Here is an 18,580-nt window from a genome sequence, read left to right on the forward strand (position 1 = left end):
ACGTGTACTAGGGAATCTGCAGTTTGACTGTTGATAGGTGGTTTGTGATTAAGTGGACTGTGATTTCCAGCTTCACAAGATGTGAAAGGCTAGAGTAGAAAATCCATTAAGGCAGAAAAAAAATGACAAAGGGAAGGTTGTGTGTAAGTGCTGCTGGTGCTGAAGGCATCACTGGGCTGGGGGCACTGGCTCTGAACAGGAGCCACCCTATCTCAAGGACTAATACTGGGAGGGAAGGGGTGGCAAAAATTTGAGGACAGCTCATTAGTGTGGGTGAAGAGTAAGTGAACAATATTCTATAAGTAGATTCAGTACGTTTTGGGGGAAGGAGGTTAGTTTTTGAGTTCAAGTTATTCTCTGCAACAGTCATTAAAAAAATTATTTGAAGGTGAGGTAAATTAAAAAGATTAGAGGTGTTGGGGACGCATGCAGACTAAATCAAATAGGAGAAAGCAAGGCTAACAAAGCTATCAGATCGAAGCTGATGCTGACAGCAATGAGATATACCTCGTGGGCGACTCGGTAACGTCTGACAACCTTCAAAGAAAGGAGAAAACAAGAAGTTGTAGGAGAGAGGGGGGAAAAAAATGGATGAAGGTGAAAAAAAAAAAAAAAAGAAAGGAAAAAAGCAGCTGTGAGAGGCAGGCAGCGAGGAAGCCAATGCACCAGCAAAATCCCCTTTCACAGGAAAACGTAACGTGAGCGGCTGTGTGGCGCAGTGCAGGTACACTGAGGTCTGGAAGCATACACAGAGCAAGTGAACGCAGCAGCTCACAGCAAGGCATGGACAGACTACACTTGGCAACTCAGACTAGTAAAGATAGAAAAAGCATTACCAGAGGAAAGACCTTGCCAAAGAAACAGTTGTTTATTGATTAACTTTTGCTAAGTAACACCACAGGTAAAAAAAATAAAGTCCCCGTTTTAGTAAAGAGAACCAAGTAGTCCTGACTGGCCGCCTGCTTTTGGAGTGTGAAGCAGTGGCCAGGCCTGAGGCTGCCTCTGGGTTATACTTGTATTTTTTAGGATGCCAGCCCCACTGTTTGAGTCCTGACTGAGCACAGAGCTGATGGCAGTGTCCCCCTGCTCCTACCTATCTTTGCTCCTTTCTTCAGGAGGGTGACGACAACCGAGGTGTTGCGGCAGCCCACTGCTCTGTCGAGGGGCCGCATCCCACTGTAGTCAACGTGCTCAATCATGGCCCCATGGTCCACCAGGAACTGAACCTGCAATGAGAAGCCCAACCAGTCAGTTCTGTTCTTGGCTGAGACCCCCACACACTGCTGGGGATGCAGGATCAGCAGGGGCTTGCTCTTCTCCACTGCCTGGGCTAAAAGCACCTCCAAGGTGTCTGAGTGTACATTGTGGGAAGCAGCTTGAGGGAGGGGATTCTGTCCCTCTACTCCACTGTGGTCTCTGGTGAGACTGGAGAGCTGTATCCAGCTCAGGAAGGACATCAACCTGTTGGAGCAAGTCCAGAGAAGGCCATGGAGATGCTCCAAAGGATACAGCACCTCTGTTAAGGAGGCTGGGAGAATTGGGATTGTTCAGCCTGGAAAAGGTAAGGCTCCAGGAGTACCTCAGAGCCCCTTCCAGTGCCTAAAGGGACTCTAAAAAGATCGGAAAGGGACTTTGGACAAGGGCCTGGAATGACAGAACAAGGGGGAATGCTTTAAATTGAAAAACAGTAGGTTTTGACTGGATATTAGGAAGAAATCCTTCTCTGCAGTGGTGGTGAGGCCCTGGCACAGGGTGCCCAGAGAAGTTATGGCCTCCCTATCCCTTGAAGTGTTCAAGGCCAGGCTGGACAGGGCTTGGAGCAACCTGGGATAGTGGGAGGTGTCCCTGCCCACACGGCACAGAGGGGAATGAGATGGTTCTTAATTCCCTTCCAACTCAAACCATTCTGGGATTCTCCGATCAGCTTCTCTGGAAGCACCTTCCCACAGGGAGGGCCAGGACTACACGTGTTCACTGCTACATTAAGCCGAACTGCTTGATTTCATGGCTTTTACAGCAGATTCCCCTTTCCCCCGGGTGTGCCAGGGCCACTCACCACCTCAGCGTCGCCGTAGAACGCCGCCAGGTCCAGCGGCGTGCGGCCGTTCTTGTCCGCGTGGTCCGTGGCAGCTCCATTCTCCACCAGGGAACGCACCACGGGCAGGTGGCCCTTCAGGCAGGCCCAGCTGAGGGCTGTCAAGCCCTCTTTGTCCATCAGAGAAATGGAGGCACCTGGAAGAACAAGCAGCAGTTCACTTCAGAGCTCTCCGCTGTTTAGCACTGTTTACCGCAGACCCTCTGCTCAGCAATGACAGCTTGTTTTCAGAGAGCTCTGTACATAATTATTAATTCCTTTATTAATGTTTCTCCCACCACAGATCCCACCCTCTGTGGCAACTTCAAATACACTTGATGGGAACTGTGGCAAATGAGTTGGTTCACACCAAGCTGCAAACTTTTTCACGCCTACCTCTGCAGGCTTTCCTAGCAAACATCTGAGTAGCACGGTAGATCTGACTTCCCTCATCTGAGACATCATCTTTTTAACTGCCTTTTTTTTTTTTTTTTAAACTTAATCCAACCCCATTCCAGCTTGTGTGAGTCAGAGATGAAGACCATTTTGCTGTTTCAGCAGGTCACCATGGGGAATTAAGTCAATTCAGCTCAGTTCTCCTAGAAAAGCACATATTTTCCCTTCTTCACTCCCCTCCCCTTTACCCAAAAGTACACAATTTCCAGCAGTATTTCTTCCTGAACTTTACCCAATATAAATACAACGTTGTGGGATACACTGCTGCCAACTGCAAGCCAGGGAGAGGAGGACTTGACGTTTTCTTGGATGAGGAAATGGCGCTGCCATACCAACGGGTCAGTATTGCTCCACACGGCATATGGATACGGATATGAGAGCTGAACAGCAGCTTTAACTGAACACTCCTCTTCATGGCATGAAGACAACTCCTGTTGCCATGGCACAGGCATGGCTCTGGCTCTGGAGAGTGCAGAGATTATCTGTACCAGCTCTGCTGCTCCGAGGAGCTGCAGCTACCTGCGGGATGCTCCTGCCAGCAGCTGGGATGAATTGAGGCTGCAGTGCTTTTCTCCTGGAGGCAAACTCTAAACCTCCCAGCGTGAGATTCCCTGCCTCTAGAAGCTTCAGCAAATGTGGGTGTGATTGAATTTCCAAAATGTTCCCGTTTGTCCCAGCTGACACATCCCTGGTCTGCACAGGCTGCCCAGCTGAAAGCAGACTGAGAGTTCTCCCTGCTGGCACCAACTGTTTGTGGAGGAGTACAGCACAGCAATGTTTGCTCCAGGTGTGCTCAGAAACCTCTGGCCAGAGCTCTCAACACAGCATGGAGCGAGGGGAGGAGGCAAACAGCACCTGGAGCCATCAGGAATGCCAAGGTGGGACAAGGGCTGCAAGGTACAGGCTTAGGGAGGACAATGTAGAATCACAGACTCATCTAGGTTGGAAAAGACTTTAGTATCATTGAATCCAACTGTTCCACCAGCACTGCCAAGCCCTCCACTAACCGTGTCTCCAAGTGCCACATCTTTAAATCCTTTAAATCTCTCCAGGGATGGGAGCTCCACAACTGCCCTCAGCAGCCTGTGACAGGGCTGAACAACCCTTTCATCCCTCCCCCAGAGCAACCTGAGGCTCTTTCCTCGAGTGCCTTATTCCCTGGGAGAGGAGCCTGACCTCCATCTGGCTTCCTCCTCCTGCCAGGATATTCTGCAGAGCCACAAGGTCCCCCCCGAGCCTCCTTTTCTCCAGGCTGACCTGCTCTTAGCTCCCTCAGCCACTTATTGTGCTCCAGATCCTTCCCCACCTCTGTTTTCTTCTTTGGACATGCTCCAGCACCTCAACACATTGCCAGTGTTTCCTCACATTGCCCACACTGCATCCAGGAACCATTCTGAAGCTGTGGGAAAGCCCCTCCAGATGATCCTGAGCTGACCCAAGCTCAAATTTTGCTCGGGATGAAGCTGGAGCTGGTGTGGTGGGATGTACCACAGCTGGTCCCCAACACTGTGTTTCCTCACATTGCCCACACTGCATCCAGGAACCATTCTGAAGCTGTGGGAAAGCCCCTCCAGATGATCCTGAGCTGACCCAAGCTCAAATTTTGCTCAGGATGAAGCTGGAGCTGGTATGGTGGGATGCACCACAGCTGGTCCCCAACACCTCCCAGCACATGCTCTGACCTTGTGCAAGCAGGAACTCCACAGTGCCCAGGTGTCCCTCAGATGCAGCCATCATCAGCGGCGTCCGGCCCTGCTTGTCTGCCATGTTCACGTCGGCGCCGTGTGTCAGCAGGAGATCCACGATCTGCAGCACACAGAGCCAGGGTTACACGTGGAGACACAGCTGAGGAGATGCCAGAGCCAAGGAAGAGCAGAAGAGACCCCACGTTATAAAAACTCCCAGCCCTTACAGGTATGGCGGCCTCTGGGATTGCTGGATGGATGATTGAGGATTATGAAAATGAAGGGAGGTATAAGGACAGGGAAAATATTCTGATAAGTCATGTTTGCTTCTCAAATGGTGAGATAACCAGAGAAGCTGTGGCTGCCCCACCCCTGGAACTGTTCAAGGCCAGGCTGGATGGGGCTTGGAGAAACCTGGGAGAGTGGAAGGTATCCCTGCCCACAGGAGGCTGATGGAATTAGATGATTAGATGACCACTATTCCAGGATTCTATGATAACACAGGACTTAAACAAAGCTGTCTGTAGCCAGCCAGAGCTCGCGGTGATAGAAGAACCAGCATCACTTCTGTTTGCCCTGACCACTCCCCAAAAGAGCTGGGGCTTTTCTTCTCCATTCCAGCATGAGAGAAGGCACGGCCTGACCCGGCAGGGCGAGAGGACCCCACTGACCTGCCAGTGTCCCTGTCTGACGGCGCTGAAGAGCGGCACGACCCCGCGGCGGTTGGGCTGCGCCACGGCGGCGCCCTGCTCCAGGAGCAGCCTGCACACCTCCAGCTTCCCGCGCCCCGCCGCGGCCGTCAGAGCTGCACGAGACAGGAGAACAGTCAGGGGGGAGAGCCACGCGCTCACTGGAGTGTCCTCCTACCTGCAAACGGGTCTTTCTCCTGAAATGTCAAAGCTGTCTCATGGCGGGAAAAGCCGACCAAAGAAAATGGGCTGGATTGGTACAGCTTCCACTCTTGTAATTTTAGTTACCTCAAAGGTCAACTCTTCCATGAAAAGTTTACATACTGTCATGGAATGATGCTGTTTGGGACAATCAGCTTTTACTGTTTTTTGCGCGTCACAGTGAAGCGGGATGAGAACCCCAATAAATATAAAATAATCTACAGGCACTTGAACTGAGGTTCAAAGGGTGTCTGAGGTTCAAATTGAGATTAAAGGTGTGACTTCGGTTCAGGTTTAGCTGCAAAGAAATGTGATCATGATTTCAATCCCGTCTTCCCTAATGCCAAAGCCATAGGCTGTGAGGCCCAATGTATCTGAGAAGGGGCACAATATCCAGAGAAAATAAAGGTCTTCAGGTACTTGACAAGACCTTCTGCAACCTGGCACTGCCTCATGCCACCATGAGTGCAAGGGAGCAAGTGAGGGATCCAGCAGGAGGCACTGGCAGATCCTGCCAGCCACTGGTATCAGTCCCATCTGTGGCATTTCTTGGTCCAAACAAGCACAGAACAGTGTAATCCAGATGGAGGACTTTTAATTTCCATATCCCACTTTAGTCTGTAGATCTTTGAAACCAGGGAAACAATGGGAAAGCAAAACAGGGTGGATTTGTTCACCTGTTTTCCAAAAAGAGCAGTATTTCTGGGCTTTGTTTCTGGCCAGGGCTGATCCTACCAGCCAGGGTCTTTGTGCAAACCCAAAAATATCTCTCATTTTCATATGCCCATGATATTACTGGCGCGTAGAAGCAACACCTGAGAGCTCTTTCCCATATAAAATGTGCTCTGTTAACTCAGAAGTGTGGCTGAGTTAGAGAACACATATTCAATCTGAAAATAGTTCCAAGTTCAGGACCTGCCGGTGGCTCGTTTCAGTATCAATTTTAGATTTTCTGGTTCCTCCCTCTCCCTAACTTTCTGTGCACTTCAGCACAGCTCCACTGGCTCCACGTTCTGCTGCTTCTGGTAGGAGTTGGAGCAGAAGGTGGGAGTCTATTTCTGACTGATGTCGCTTGTTTTTTCTTTGAAATACATTTCTGTGGGTTGGCCGATTACAAGGTGTTGATGGGTTTCCAACTGCAACACTGTTAATGGTGTGGGATTTAATTAATTCTCAATTCTCTTCCATATTATGGCTGAATTTTCTTCTCTTGGGGTTGAGAGACACCAAGAGTTAAATGAAAAATCATTTTGCTGCCACAAGCAGAACGTTCTGCAAAATCTATAATCAGATCCATGTGGGTTTTAAACGTAAGCTACAAATATAGAAGGAAGCAGAGGGATTGGCATGCAGGGCTGCTGAATTCCACTGCTAAACCTGCTTGCACTCCAAATGTTGCAGGTTAATTTGACGTATTTTACATCAAAATTACTTATATTTGTGACAATGAAAATATTGTGAATCACTCCAGTGTTTGGTGTTTGTTCTTTGGAGAAGACTTTACAGAAACAGGATGATTTGATCCATTAATTGTCTACTTTCCTTTGCAATTCCTTCTTTCTGTAGTGACACATCTTTCTGCTGCTCTGTCCCTCAAGGTCCAAGCAACTGGAGTGGGGATGTGGCTCCAGCCTGTCCTGTGCAGCTCCAGCTCAAGGGAAGCTCAAAAGCTCCAGTGCCACTGAGCAGCCAGACCTTGCTCCTCCAGGAGGAATTAAGGAAGATGAAAATGGGCTGGTTTGAAGTTTCACAGTCTGCTGGGAAGCTCCCATGGCCCAGCACATCTGAGGTGAGTCCACTGAGCCCAGCCAAGGAGCAGCAACCAGGATCCAACACTGGTAAAAGGAATTGTGCAGCTTTTCCATGAGGATGCACTTCCAGAAGGACCACTCACCGTGCAATAACCAAGTCCTGGCATAAGCACCACACAACAACTGCTGTGTTTCTCAAAACAGCTCAAACAGAGCCTGAGACCAGGTTCAGGTGTGGACGTGCCCATCTCCATCAGCAAACCACAGCCTCCTACACCAGGGATCTGCAGCAGTGTATTCTGTTTCTGCTGCTGTGTTTTCTTGTAGAAAAAAACCAACTTTTATCTGGAGAAGGAATCATTAAACTGCTCCTATCCGGCACGTGTATCTGTTCCACAGCCTGGCAGCAAGACAAACACTTTGATGGAGATGTTTGTTGCACCTCCAATTCTGATGGAGATAGCATAAGTGACTCAGACACTTTTCTGCTGGGTTTTGATGTTAGTTCTGTCCCAGGGGGAAATGCTCCATCTGGAATTGGCTGTAGTGTGCTGTCAGCAATTCCTAAACTTATGATGTCACTTGGCACTGCCATTTGGATGATATCAGGCTGATATCATCGAGCCAGGCATTTGGTTCTGCTCTGCGGAAGATGAGACATGAGCAACAAGTACCAAAACTCAGACAAGCCAGGATTCAGATTTTCAGAGCAGACTGCTATTTTTAGGTGAAAACCTGCATTTCTCTCCAAATTTATTTAAACTCTCTATTTACTTTTGGGAAAATAAATAATACAGTTATGTAAAAGTGAGTCTTGAGTTTTACATGAACTTACAGACTTGTTTCATGTAGACAAAAGGCTGCTCAGTTTGATGGTTGGCTCATTTTTGCTCATTTTCCCAACACACCTACCACCAATTTTAATGTAAAAGTGCATATTCCTTTGAGATGGCTCCCCAGTTTGTGTGTGATTCGTCAATCCCAAATCCACATTCTCAACTGTCCCAGTTAATCAGAACCCTTCTCTGATAGAGAAACTCCAAGATGTCTGGTCAGTACAGATTTTTGTATTTTGGGGGGCAGAGGCGTGGCACAAGAGAGATGGAAAAGGGAGGGAAGGGAAGGGAAGGGAAGGGAAGGGAAGGGAAGGGAAGGGAAGGGAAGGGAAGGGAAGGGAAGGGAAGGGAAGGGAAGGGAAGGGAAGGGAAGGGAAGGGAAGGGAAGGGAAGGGAAGGGAAGGGAAGGGAAGGGAAGGGAAGGGAAGGGAAGGGAAGGGAAGGGAAGGGAAGGGAAGGGAAGGGAAGGGAAGGGAAGGGAAGGGAAGGGAAGGGAAGGGAAGGGGACAGCTTCTATGGAAATCACCTGTCTCTCCCCAGAGGCTGTCAAAGCTGTTGATCTGTGCTCTCTCCACCTCCTCTTCATCTTTTTCTGGAAGATCGAGCAGGTAGGAGACGATCTGAAACAAAATGATGTGTCAGATCATGAACTGGAATGTGTTATACAGGAACTGCTGACACCACCACACGAGCTGCTTGCAATACACAGAGGGAAGGGAACAGTCTCTGCCTGGCACCTTGAGATCAAGGAAATATTCTTTCTGAGATTAATCACTGAACTTGCTGCCCTGTACAAGCAAAAAAACCTTACCAAGTGTCCTGATATGATGGCAATGGTGAGACTTGGTAGGGTCAGCTCCCTGTGACTGTGTCTGATCTGTTGGAGATGACCTGGTGTGTGCAGTGGGTGCACCTCCTGGAGGAGGTGAGGCTGAGAGGAGGTATTTGGTAGGAAAGAAACTCATTCTTAAGGAAAGGAGAAGGAACTGTGGGTCACTGGGGCTCTTTGGAGTACTAATGGCAGTGCTGGGCTTGGCACTGGCTCAACGGTTGGACTCAATGACCTTAATGGTCCCTTCCAACCTGAACTATTCCATATATAATTTTCCCCATCATAAATCTTTGTCAGGATGGCAGGAGGAAGCTCTCTGGCTCTTCTCTCCCTCGACACACAGTCCAAAGTTACATTTCTCACACTCCCCATGCGTGGTGCTGGAGGAGCGGCGCAGGCAACGTGTGTCCATCCATCTTAAAAGTTTACTCCAGAAGTTGATTCTGACTACTTAAAGGCTTGTTATCCTTCCTCTCCTGGATGCCTGCCCGGACCACAGGGTTTGCCAAGGGATCTGTGAACACTGGGATGGCACAGGGAGGAAGAGCAGGACAGCAGTACTCTGGACTCCACCTGCAGACGTTCTCAGGTGGGTGGGCAGGAAAAGGCCAACCCCTGGTGTCCCTCCCTGCAGGGGCAGAGCAGGTCCTACCTCGGTGTAGCCCATGCTGGCGGCAGCAATCAGGGCCTGCTGGATTGCGTGGCTCTTCTTGAACACTCCCTGCTGCTGGCCAGCCATGCTCCAGTCGCACTGGATCAAGAACTTCACCACCTCCAGGTGTCCCCTGAGAGCAGCATGGACCAGGGCGCACTGCCCGTTTTTGTCCAAATGGTCCACCTTGAAAAAGAGATGAAACAACGCAATTAAACAAAATCACGAGCGACGCATCTTTGCTTCTTCAGAGTTCCCGACCCCTGTTTCAAAATAATGCCACATGTGCAAAATGTGCATTTTTCTGGTAAACTATCACTTCCATGGCCGGAAAACAAACACTTCCAAAACAATGTCCCAGGCCCTGGCATTATCTTGGCCACAAATGCTTGCTTTGGGGAAAATATAATTACTTTTCTTTTAGGTTTCTCCAGTTTTCTTCAAAAACTCAAAAGACTATAAAAATATTTTTTCTGTTGTGCTCTGATGTCCAGCATTCAAATTTTCTTGTGCATGGAAATACTACTACCTGGCCCTGGACACTTCTAGGGATCCAGGGGCAGCCACAGCTTCTCTGGGAACCTGTGCCAGGGCCTGACGCTAAATTACAGTTACATAATACATATGAGAAATATTTAATATATTATAACACATTCACATCAATAATATATCAATATTTCTCTTTTTTCAACTCCTTCAGTAATCAGTATTGCAATTTTCTGCAAATATCTACACCAAATTGTGTTTTGGAGTATTTCTCAGTACTGTTAGGGATATTCAAGGAAAACTATGAGTGGCAGGACTTATGTCACTAAACTCTCTCAAAATATCCAGCAAAAGCAAAATTCTTTTTTTCCTTCATACCATCCCTACATTATTACAGACAACACAAGCCAGCAAGATTTAAACAGTCCCTCAGTCATCCTGACATCCATACCAAAACTACATAAACCCATATTTTGCCTTTTGAACTAAAATTAAAGATATAGGGAAACCACAAATTGTTTCCAGGAGGCTCTGCTTCAAAAATCAGCATAATTTTCTTCTTCAACAAAGCATTTTGACTTGACTCATAATATACAATTAAAACTCCACTCATCACAAAGCTAAACAAAGGGGATTTTTCTAGGACAAGCCTGATGAAAATTTTAGGAGAATGTGTCTCAGGGAGATATTTAAAGAATGTTTTGTGCTGGAAAAGCAGCGTTGCCACTTTAACCTTGTGGAGTTCAAGGATTTCTCCAGAACATCCTTATGCAGGTCACCAGTGCGGCGTCACTAGGCAGCTCCTAGCTCAGACCTGAATTCCAGACACCAAATTACTGACTCTCAGGAGTTGCTGTCGACGGGGGACTTTTTTAAACCCACTACATTTTAGCAGAAAAAAAAAAACAACACCAAAAGCAGCTTCTGGCTTCATCCGCTGGAGGACGCTCCCTAGCAAAGAGCTCCATGTGCTGCCTGCAGGTCCTACCAAACCTTGAGCACGTGTGGAGCAGTTCGGATCGGCTTCTGAGCACTGCGTCTCCTTTACCTTAGCGCGTTTCTTGCACAGCAGCACCACGATGCTCAGGAAGCCGGCGGCAGCCGCGTAGCCCAGCGGGGTCAGGCCGCTCTCGGAGGCTGCATCAACGTTGGCCCCAAACTCCAAGAGCAGGGCCACCATCTCTGCGTAGCCCAGGTGAGACTGGACGCACAGAACGGGGGCGTTGTTCAGAACCTCCGTCCGGTAATTCACGTTTGCGCCTCCCAAAATCAGCAGCCGGCTGACCTGCGCAAGGAAGGAGAGCCTCAGGCTGGGCTTTACAGAGAGACAGGAGTGATAGCACAGCAGAAACCAGGGCTGTCGCAGACAACTTTTATGAAAAAATCCTTTCCTTAGGATTTTTCCTCCTGAGGAGCTGAGAGGCCTCAGGAACAAAATGCAAACAATGGTTATCTGCTGCTATGGAATGCAGCAGGTGCATCTGGGATTGGTCTCATGTGGTTGTTTCTGATTAATGGCCAATCACAGTCAGTTGGCTCGGGCTCTCTGTCTGAGACACAAGCTTCTGCTATCATTCCTTTCTATTCTTAGCCAGCCTTCTGATGAAACCTTTTCTTCTATTCTTTTAGTATAGTTTTAATGTAATATATATTATAAAATAATAAATCAAGCCTTATGAAACATAAAGTCAGATCCTTGTCTCTTCCCTCATCCAAGAACCACTGTGAACACGGTCACACAGGGCCCTGACACATCCAAACAAACAAAAGGACATAAAATGCTCAGTAAAACCATCTGCCCAATAGATGGTCCCACTTGATGAAGATGGAGCAGTTTAATCATTTCCCAAGTGGCTAGGAAGTGGTCTGAAGGTGCTGCCACCCTTTGTTTTGGAACAAAGCCACTCCAGCCCTGCTGCAGCATCTGGAGACACGGAGGGGATGGGGAACCAAAGCACACAGCTGGAGAGAGCTGTACTCAGCACCCTTCCCATGGGATTCCTCTCCAGGGCTGGTCTGGCTGTCCCATTGCACGGCTCCCTTTGCCCTCAGCACCAGAGAAAAAGCCTGGACCTGATGCTCGAGGGTGACAAGGAAGGGACATGGGGACAGACACTGAGCTCACCTTGCCTGGGTGGGAAGGACCTGGGATAAACATCCTCCCATGTGAGAAAACAATTCCAAACCTGTATCTGTCTGAAATCCTTTCTGCTGTAGAGATGGGCTCACCTAACTCAACACATTCATCTTACCACTGCAAAAGAAGTGCCTGAACCAGCACATCCACACGTGCTATTGGATTTGGAGTCACCTCAGAGTTCATGCCTACCTAAGCCAGAACCCTTTACAAATTCCAACATCAGTTAGCACATTCCACATCTTTGGGAAGGAAAAAAATCCCATTTTGCACAGGCACAAACTCACTATTTGCTCATTGCAATGAAAAGGAAATCCTTTGTCAAAGTAGTGGAGCTGACAGACCACCTCACATGGTAAAAAAAATCTCAAAGGACTAAAGGCTTCTCCTCAGCTCAGGACAAACACCCAGCAAGCTGCTCAGCCCGGCCAGGACACTGGACACAACTCCAGTGAAAACTCTGCATGGTCACTGCCCACTGCTGGAGCTTCTTTTGTGAATTCTGAACCCCCCAGCCCTCCACCTCCTCCTCCAGTACCTTTATGTTTGGGGTGTAGAGATTTCTCAGAGATGCCAACGCCATTGAGAGACCTTCAGTACTGTAGGAGATCCAAAGCCCTTGCAGGATGGAGGAAGATACCCCAACTTTTTTACTCAGACCCTGAAAAAGAGGAAGGAACTTAGATCCACACTTACAAATGTGCTCAGTCACACTGGGCAGATCCTCCTGGGCCTCTGGACTTTAAAGGAGTTTCAGGACAATTATGACTACACCCAAGACAATGTGACAATTTGCCATATCTGACCTTCACAGTCAATTTATAAGCTTGCAGAAAATTACTTGTAAAGGTAATGTAGCCATCTCCAAGGTCGAGGAAAGGTAGGATTTAAGTGTGAGCAACCAGATCCATTCAATACCCTCACAAAATGCCATGTTAGGAACACAGATTGCTGCTTTTTTAGTTTTTAAATAAAGTACACAGTATCTGCTCACAGTGGGATAAATTCAGGAACTTTCAACCACAGCCAGGTATCTTGTACCAGATTGTCTCCAACTTTTCTAGCTGGTGTCCATGATCAGGTTACACACAATATATTGAAGGTCTGACATATTTTCCAGCACCCCTAATTGGCAGAACATATTTAAGCAGGTTTCTCCCTCCTGTGGAAGGAGCCACAATTCCTCCACAGCCGACAGATGTGAGCGAACAGCTGGATGGAGGAGCAGAGGGGTGGGACGGCGACTCGGGCAGGAGCCATGCTGTCAGCATGCCCCGAGTGCTGCTGCTCTGCTACTGATTCCCCACGAAAGCCTGCTGATTCCATGGAAACTGCACAGGCATCTCGCACTGCACACTGAATTCTGTCTGGAAATGCAAACCCTGCTTTCTGCCCTCTCGCACGCCGGCTGGGCACTCCCACCCCTGCAAAGCTCTGGTTTGTGTGCCTGGGATTGGGATGGTGCCACAAAACCTCAGCACAAGGTGGGGTTTCTTTCCTCTGAAGGAATCATCATCCCAACCCCTTGCTGGAGCCAACTGCAACCTCTAATTTCTCTGTGTGAAAGATAATCTGCAGCATCACCCAAGCCATCAACAGATTTGTCATCTGAAATGGTTTTATCACCAAAAGAAGCAATAGATTAGACAAGCTCTTATAAATAACAGCTCCGTGTACTTGTTTCCTTAAAATTCAGGGAGCTAAACCACAAAAGATACCTGCTGCTTGTGTTGAGGGAAAAAGAGCTCAGGAATTCGAGCCACTGTGAAATGCTGCTTTTGAAATGACACAACACAAGACATTAGAGGTCAATATTAAATTTCATGAACGTCAGGACGGTGACATTGGAAAGGGAAAGCATTTTTATAATAAACAGTTAAAATAATTTAAAAATAGTTATACTACTATCAAGCCTATAAATAAGTTGCCTGAATCACCATCAGGAAAAGGAAAAGGGTAGATATTTTGAGAATAGCCCTCTAAAGATAATATGCTATAGAAATCTTAACTGTTGCATTAGAATATATATATATACACTTAGATATTAGTGCAAGACATAAAAGGTGACATTTACCCCTTAAAGAAAAAGTACATTCAACACCATTATCATTCAGTTACCATTCAAGCAAAAGCCTGCCCTACTTCTCATTTTTTAGCTCACATCTTCCTTTTCTAATTCCCCCTTCAGAACAGTGGGGCACAGTGAATCCTTCAGCAAAAACAAATCCCAGCTTCATACAACATCTCCATCATACAGAGATCAGATAAAAATACAGCCTTGTTTTTACTAGTGTTAAGCACCCACAGGTCCTAACACTTTTAAGAAAATCTGCATTTCCTGTGACCTTACAAATCCACCCTCTCATCCCACCTTCTGGTGCCTGGGCCAGCAGGAAGAATGATATTTAATTTATGGGTCATATTGGTATTCACATCCAAGTTTTGCTTTCCAATTACCCAGGTCTTAAATGTCAGTGTGAAGAGAAGGATGGACCAATCAGCCAATTTCAACAACGATCAAATTTTCCCGTTACAACGGGAAATTTTCATTAGACTCTTCAAAACCATTCTTTTTTAAAGATTTCCTTTTTTTTTCTAGATGCCGCTACAAGAATTCATCTTTCAGGGCAGGAAGCATCTTATGGAGATGAGAGAGCAATTTTAGGTAAGGAGGCTATCTGCTGAATTTACCATCTGAAGGAGGGTTTAATTTTAAGGATTTCTTAGGTGCCACAGCCAATTTTCTAAATTCACTTCTACATGCTTCAGCAGCCTCAAGCAATCACACTCCTTACACCAACCCCACAATGGGACTGAGCGCTGCTGGTGCTGCGGATGAGGTTGGTGTAAACCTTAATCTGAGTTTTTGTTACCTTAAAAATATGTGCTTTGAGGATGTGATGTCCCAGTTCAATAGTCTGCTGTCTGTTTAATTTTCCTTCTTGTCGAGAAAACCAGAAGGCAAGCAGTGTGTGGCCACTCCTGAAATCAGAGGGAAAAGCGTGTCAATATTTCTCATTACACCAACAGAACAACTTTTGAAGACAAAAATGCTAATCCTTCAACCACATCCTGCTTTGGGAAACAGAGCTGGCTGAATTCTCACTTGTAAACCAACAACTAATTGCATCCTTTATTATTGGTGATCACTGACAGCTCAAAACCCCTCAGACATTGGCAAACAGCAAACAAAACAAACCCCAATATATTTTCTATATATATTTTCTATGAGTAGATGTAAATTTAGAAACACCAGAGGTACAATGCAATGAAAGCTGAAGTGCTACTTTTATTGTCATTTCACAGAGGCAAACCACATTTGCAAAGCTTGTAACCAACCTGAAGCCACTAGAAAATGCTATATTTAAAATATACACACTTTGAATAAAATGTCCTTTAAATGACACCTGCACTCACTACCCTGTGGACAGTCCCATGGAATTAAACAACTTTATTGCTTTGTAAAACTCCTGCTAAAAATGTTCTCCAGCTTTTCCAGTAATAAAGATGCTTCTGGCAATGCCCTACCAGACTGACAACCACAGCAAATTAACTGAACTACACACCAAGTCCTGTTTAAGGCAAAAAAAAAAATAAAAATCAGACAATAAAATCTGTTGGTTTAAAGATGATTTTATGGACATTTTTAAACCTTTAAACATTTACAGATTTCCATCTTGCAATGCTGCAAGTTCAACATGGCTGAATCTTCTCAAATATGCAAGAAAATTTTTCTCCACAGAGACAAGAAAACACACACATGATGCAGAAATGTGAAGTTTTAATACCATTTCTAGGTGAGATCAGCAAATACCTGCTCCTGCAGGTGCCCCAGGCACATCTGGATGCCACAGCAGGACATGCAGCTAGCAGAGCAGGAGCCAGAGAAGCTCCACCCTGGGACCTCAGTGGTCTGTGTGATGTTTTTTTGGTTTTACCAACAAAATTATATTCTTCCTTAAGCCTCTGGCTGATCCCAAGGGAGTCCTTTTAAGCCACTTCATTTCTGGAAGTACATAAAAATGTGACTGCACTAAAAGCAATCTAACCCCTTCCAGCCAAGGAAAATAAAATATGATATCAACTGTGGCTTTAAAAGGGCCTTTAAGGACAGGAAATGTTATTAGCTCATCCCTGTCTGGCAAAGCAAAGAAATACCTTGGATGGCCAAACATCTAGTAAATATTACACAAGATAGAAGCTTTCACAGCAGTGGGGATTTACCAGCTCATCCCCATTCAGGGATGAATACTACCCATCTCAAAATAAACTCAGAAAAAAAGTGAATGACTTCTAATGCCCTGGCCAGGTTTTTGGCAAGGTGTCCCCTGAGCCCTGCCAATGAACCTCCTTTTGGATTGGTAACACATGGATTTGTGTGAGCAGAGCCCAGGGATGCTCTGTCAGCCCCCATGGTGCTGGGAGGACAAGAATGTGCCTGCTGGAAAAACAAATACAAGACTTGATCCCCAGGTTTGGACAGGTGAGAGAGCACCACATCCCATTTACAGGTAATAAAACCGTTGCACTGGTGGGGAATTCTGTGGTGCTTCACTCCTCTGTTTATAGAGGCACCATCAACTCAACTGTTTGCTGAAATGTTTTTAACGACTTGCAGTACTTTCACTCTTAGGTCATAAAAAGAAATTGAAGAAAGCTCCCTTTTCTTGTCTGTCAAGCTGCTCTCCACACCTTGGCCTGGCACAGGGCCCGTGCTGGGATCCCACTGCTCCATCCTTGCCCTGACTGGAGGAAAAGCCTCTCCAGATGGTGACTCTGCCCATCACAACACTGCTCTGATGCCTCAGCTGAGTGCTGAAAACCCATCACCATGTCCTAGTGCAAGGGAGTGCCTCTGCTCCATGCATCTGTGCTGTGAGAACTCTCCATACAGCACCAACAAAAGGGACAAAACAGAAAAAGCTGGAACAGAAGGGCCCTGAAAGTGCTTATAGCACCTTGAGCTAACCCCAAAGCTTGTTGCTTTGCCTTCCTTTGGCTTTTCCCCTCTTTGGAATGGGAGGAGAAGTTCAGGTCTCCTATCAGAGAAGATAGACAAATGCTCTTTACAGTGGTTAACCCCTGGGAATGTCCATGGGAAGGAAGGAGATACAGATCAGAAGGAAACAAGGACTAAGAAACACAGCTTGAGTGGTGCCAGATACCGCTGGAAGTCAAGTGGAACAGCAATTGCTGGATTGAACCTGGCCCTGTTCTGCCAGATGATGAAAACCTGTAACTGCTGTCACACCCTCAGTCCATCCCATTAACTCATCAGATTCACAATGCTGTGATGGGTTTTCAGAGGGACCAACGAGTTCAGCTCCACCCAAAGGTTGGTGGTGCTCAAGAACTTGTAATTCACTGACCAGGGAGCTGGAGAGAGACTTTGGACAAGGATCTGGAGCGACAGATCAAGGGGGAACAGCTTCAAATGACAAGGGAGTAGGTACAGATTAGACATCAGGAAAACACGCTTCCCTGTGAGGGTGGTGAGGCCCTGGCACAAGTTTCCCAGAGCAGCTGTGGCTGGAAACGTCCAAGCCCAGGCTAAAGTGGGTTTGGAGCAACCTGAGACAGTGGAAAGTGTCCCTGCCCATGGCACAGGGTTGGACTGGATGGCCTTTAGGATGATTTTCAACACAAACCATTCCAAGGTTTTATGATTCCACCACTCAGCTCCTTCCCTTTCAGGGGAGATCCTCAGGCAGGGATCAGCAGCTGCATCCTTCTGCTCCAGACTGTGAGAGGCTGTGCCCAAAGACTCTTCAGCCACCCCTCTGCCTCTGTGCTCCACATCACAGCACAGCAGACACCACCAGCTTTCTGCTTGTTGGTGAAAGGCTCTTTGAGAATGTTTAGGAATGCTCTGTTGGATCTGTAACTGCATTAATCCCAAGCATGAACTGAAAATCCAGAAACTTCACCAGTGACACACCAGTGCAGTCAGCTCCCAAACTGCTCTTCAGCTGCAGCTGGAAGGGCATTCACCTAAATTTCATTACAGACATGACTTTGGTGTTATGAATAAGGCATGTACGAACTACTCCAGAATAAGGTACAGTATTCATGAGTAATGCATTACCTCTGCAATGCTTCCCAGACCTTGGCTTTCAGCTGCTTGATAAATACTTGTTCTGTCAACATTAATTGGAAACTAAACCAGACTGCAACAGCACAGGCTTTTTTTTTTTTCCTTTAATACAGCAGAGTGGCAGTAATGATTTCTACATCAAGGAGCTCAGTGAAATGATATGCTTTGAATTTCACCACTGCAGAGTTTATCATCAGAGATTTTTCTATTTTTAATGTAAGGTTGTTGGTTTTTTTTTTGTTTTTTTTTTGTTTTTTTTTTGGTGAAAAATTAATAGCACTGCCAGCTCAGCTCCTGCAGCTTTAATCTGCTCTCTGTGCCTGTATCAACTCCTGCCATGGTCAGGAGTCTGCCTAGATGGGCACAGAGGTGTTTGTGTGTAGAAACGTGCATATATACAGTGTGTATATAGATAAATAATTATATATGTAAAAAAGACATTAAAATGAGTCTCTAACCATTCCAACACAGCATGAACCAGCACACACCAACAGCAGCTCTAAGGAAGGTAAGAGAAGGCTGCAAATGAGGTTATGTGGAATTATGGAATGGTTTGGGTTGGAAGGGACCCTAAAGTCCATCCAGTCCCACTCTGCCATAAGCAGGGACCCTTTCCACTGTCCCAAACTGCTCCAAGCCCTGTCCAGCCTGCCCTTGGGCAGTGCCAGGGACCCAGGGGCAGCCACA

At 46.8% G+C, this 18,580-nt stretch overlaps 1 protein-coding gene across 7 annotated transcripts in view; it reads right to left on the reverse strand.

The window, feature by feature from the left end:
- The window catches only part of TANC2 (tetratricopeptide repeat, ankyrin repeat and coiled-coil containing 2), a 144,091-nt gene that overhangs the window by 11,840 nt on the left and 113,671 nt on the right, over positions 1-18,580 (reverse strand). For 6 of the 7 annotated variants that reach the window (XM_058041839.1, XM_058041840.1, XM_058041835.1 and 3 more), the window contains 10 exons: positions 14,673-14,781; positions 12,338-12,460; positions 10,711-10,947; positions 9,177-9,362; positions 8,219-8,312; positions 4,887-5,020; positions 4,213-4,336; positions 2,057-2,232; positions 1,094-1,226; positions 508-537 (listed from right to left, as the gene is read on the reverse strand). In XM_058041839.1, coding sequence (XP_057897822.1) covers positions 508-537; positions 1,094-1,226; positions 2,057-2,232; positions 4,213-4,336; positions 4,887-5,020; positions 8,219-8,312; positions 9,177-9,362; positions 10,711-10,947; positions 12,338-12,460; positions 14,673-14,781 — 1,346 coding nt within the window. The remainder of the gene's footprint in view (positions 1-507; positions 538-1,093; positions 1,227-2,056; positions 2,233-4,212; positions 4,337-4,886; positions 5,021-8,218; positions 8,313-9,176; positions 9,363-10,710; positions 10,948-12,337; positions 12,461-14,672; positions 14,782-18,580) is intronic. The other variant, XM_058041838.1, reaches the window with a different exon arrangement.

The sequence above is a fragment of the Melospiza georgiana genome, chromosome 28 (genome assembly GCF_028018845.1).
Source record: "Melospiza georgiana isolate bMelGeo1 chromosome 28, bMelGeo1.pri, whole genome shotgun sequence".
NCBI classification, from domain to species: domain Eukaryota; kingdom Metazoa; phylum Chordata; class Aves; order Passeriformes; family Passerellidae; genus Melospiza; species Melospiza georgiana.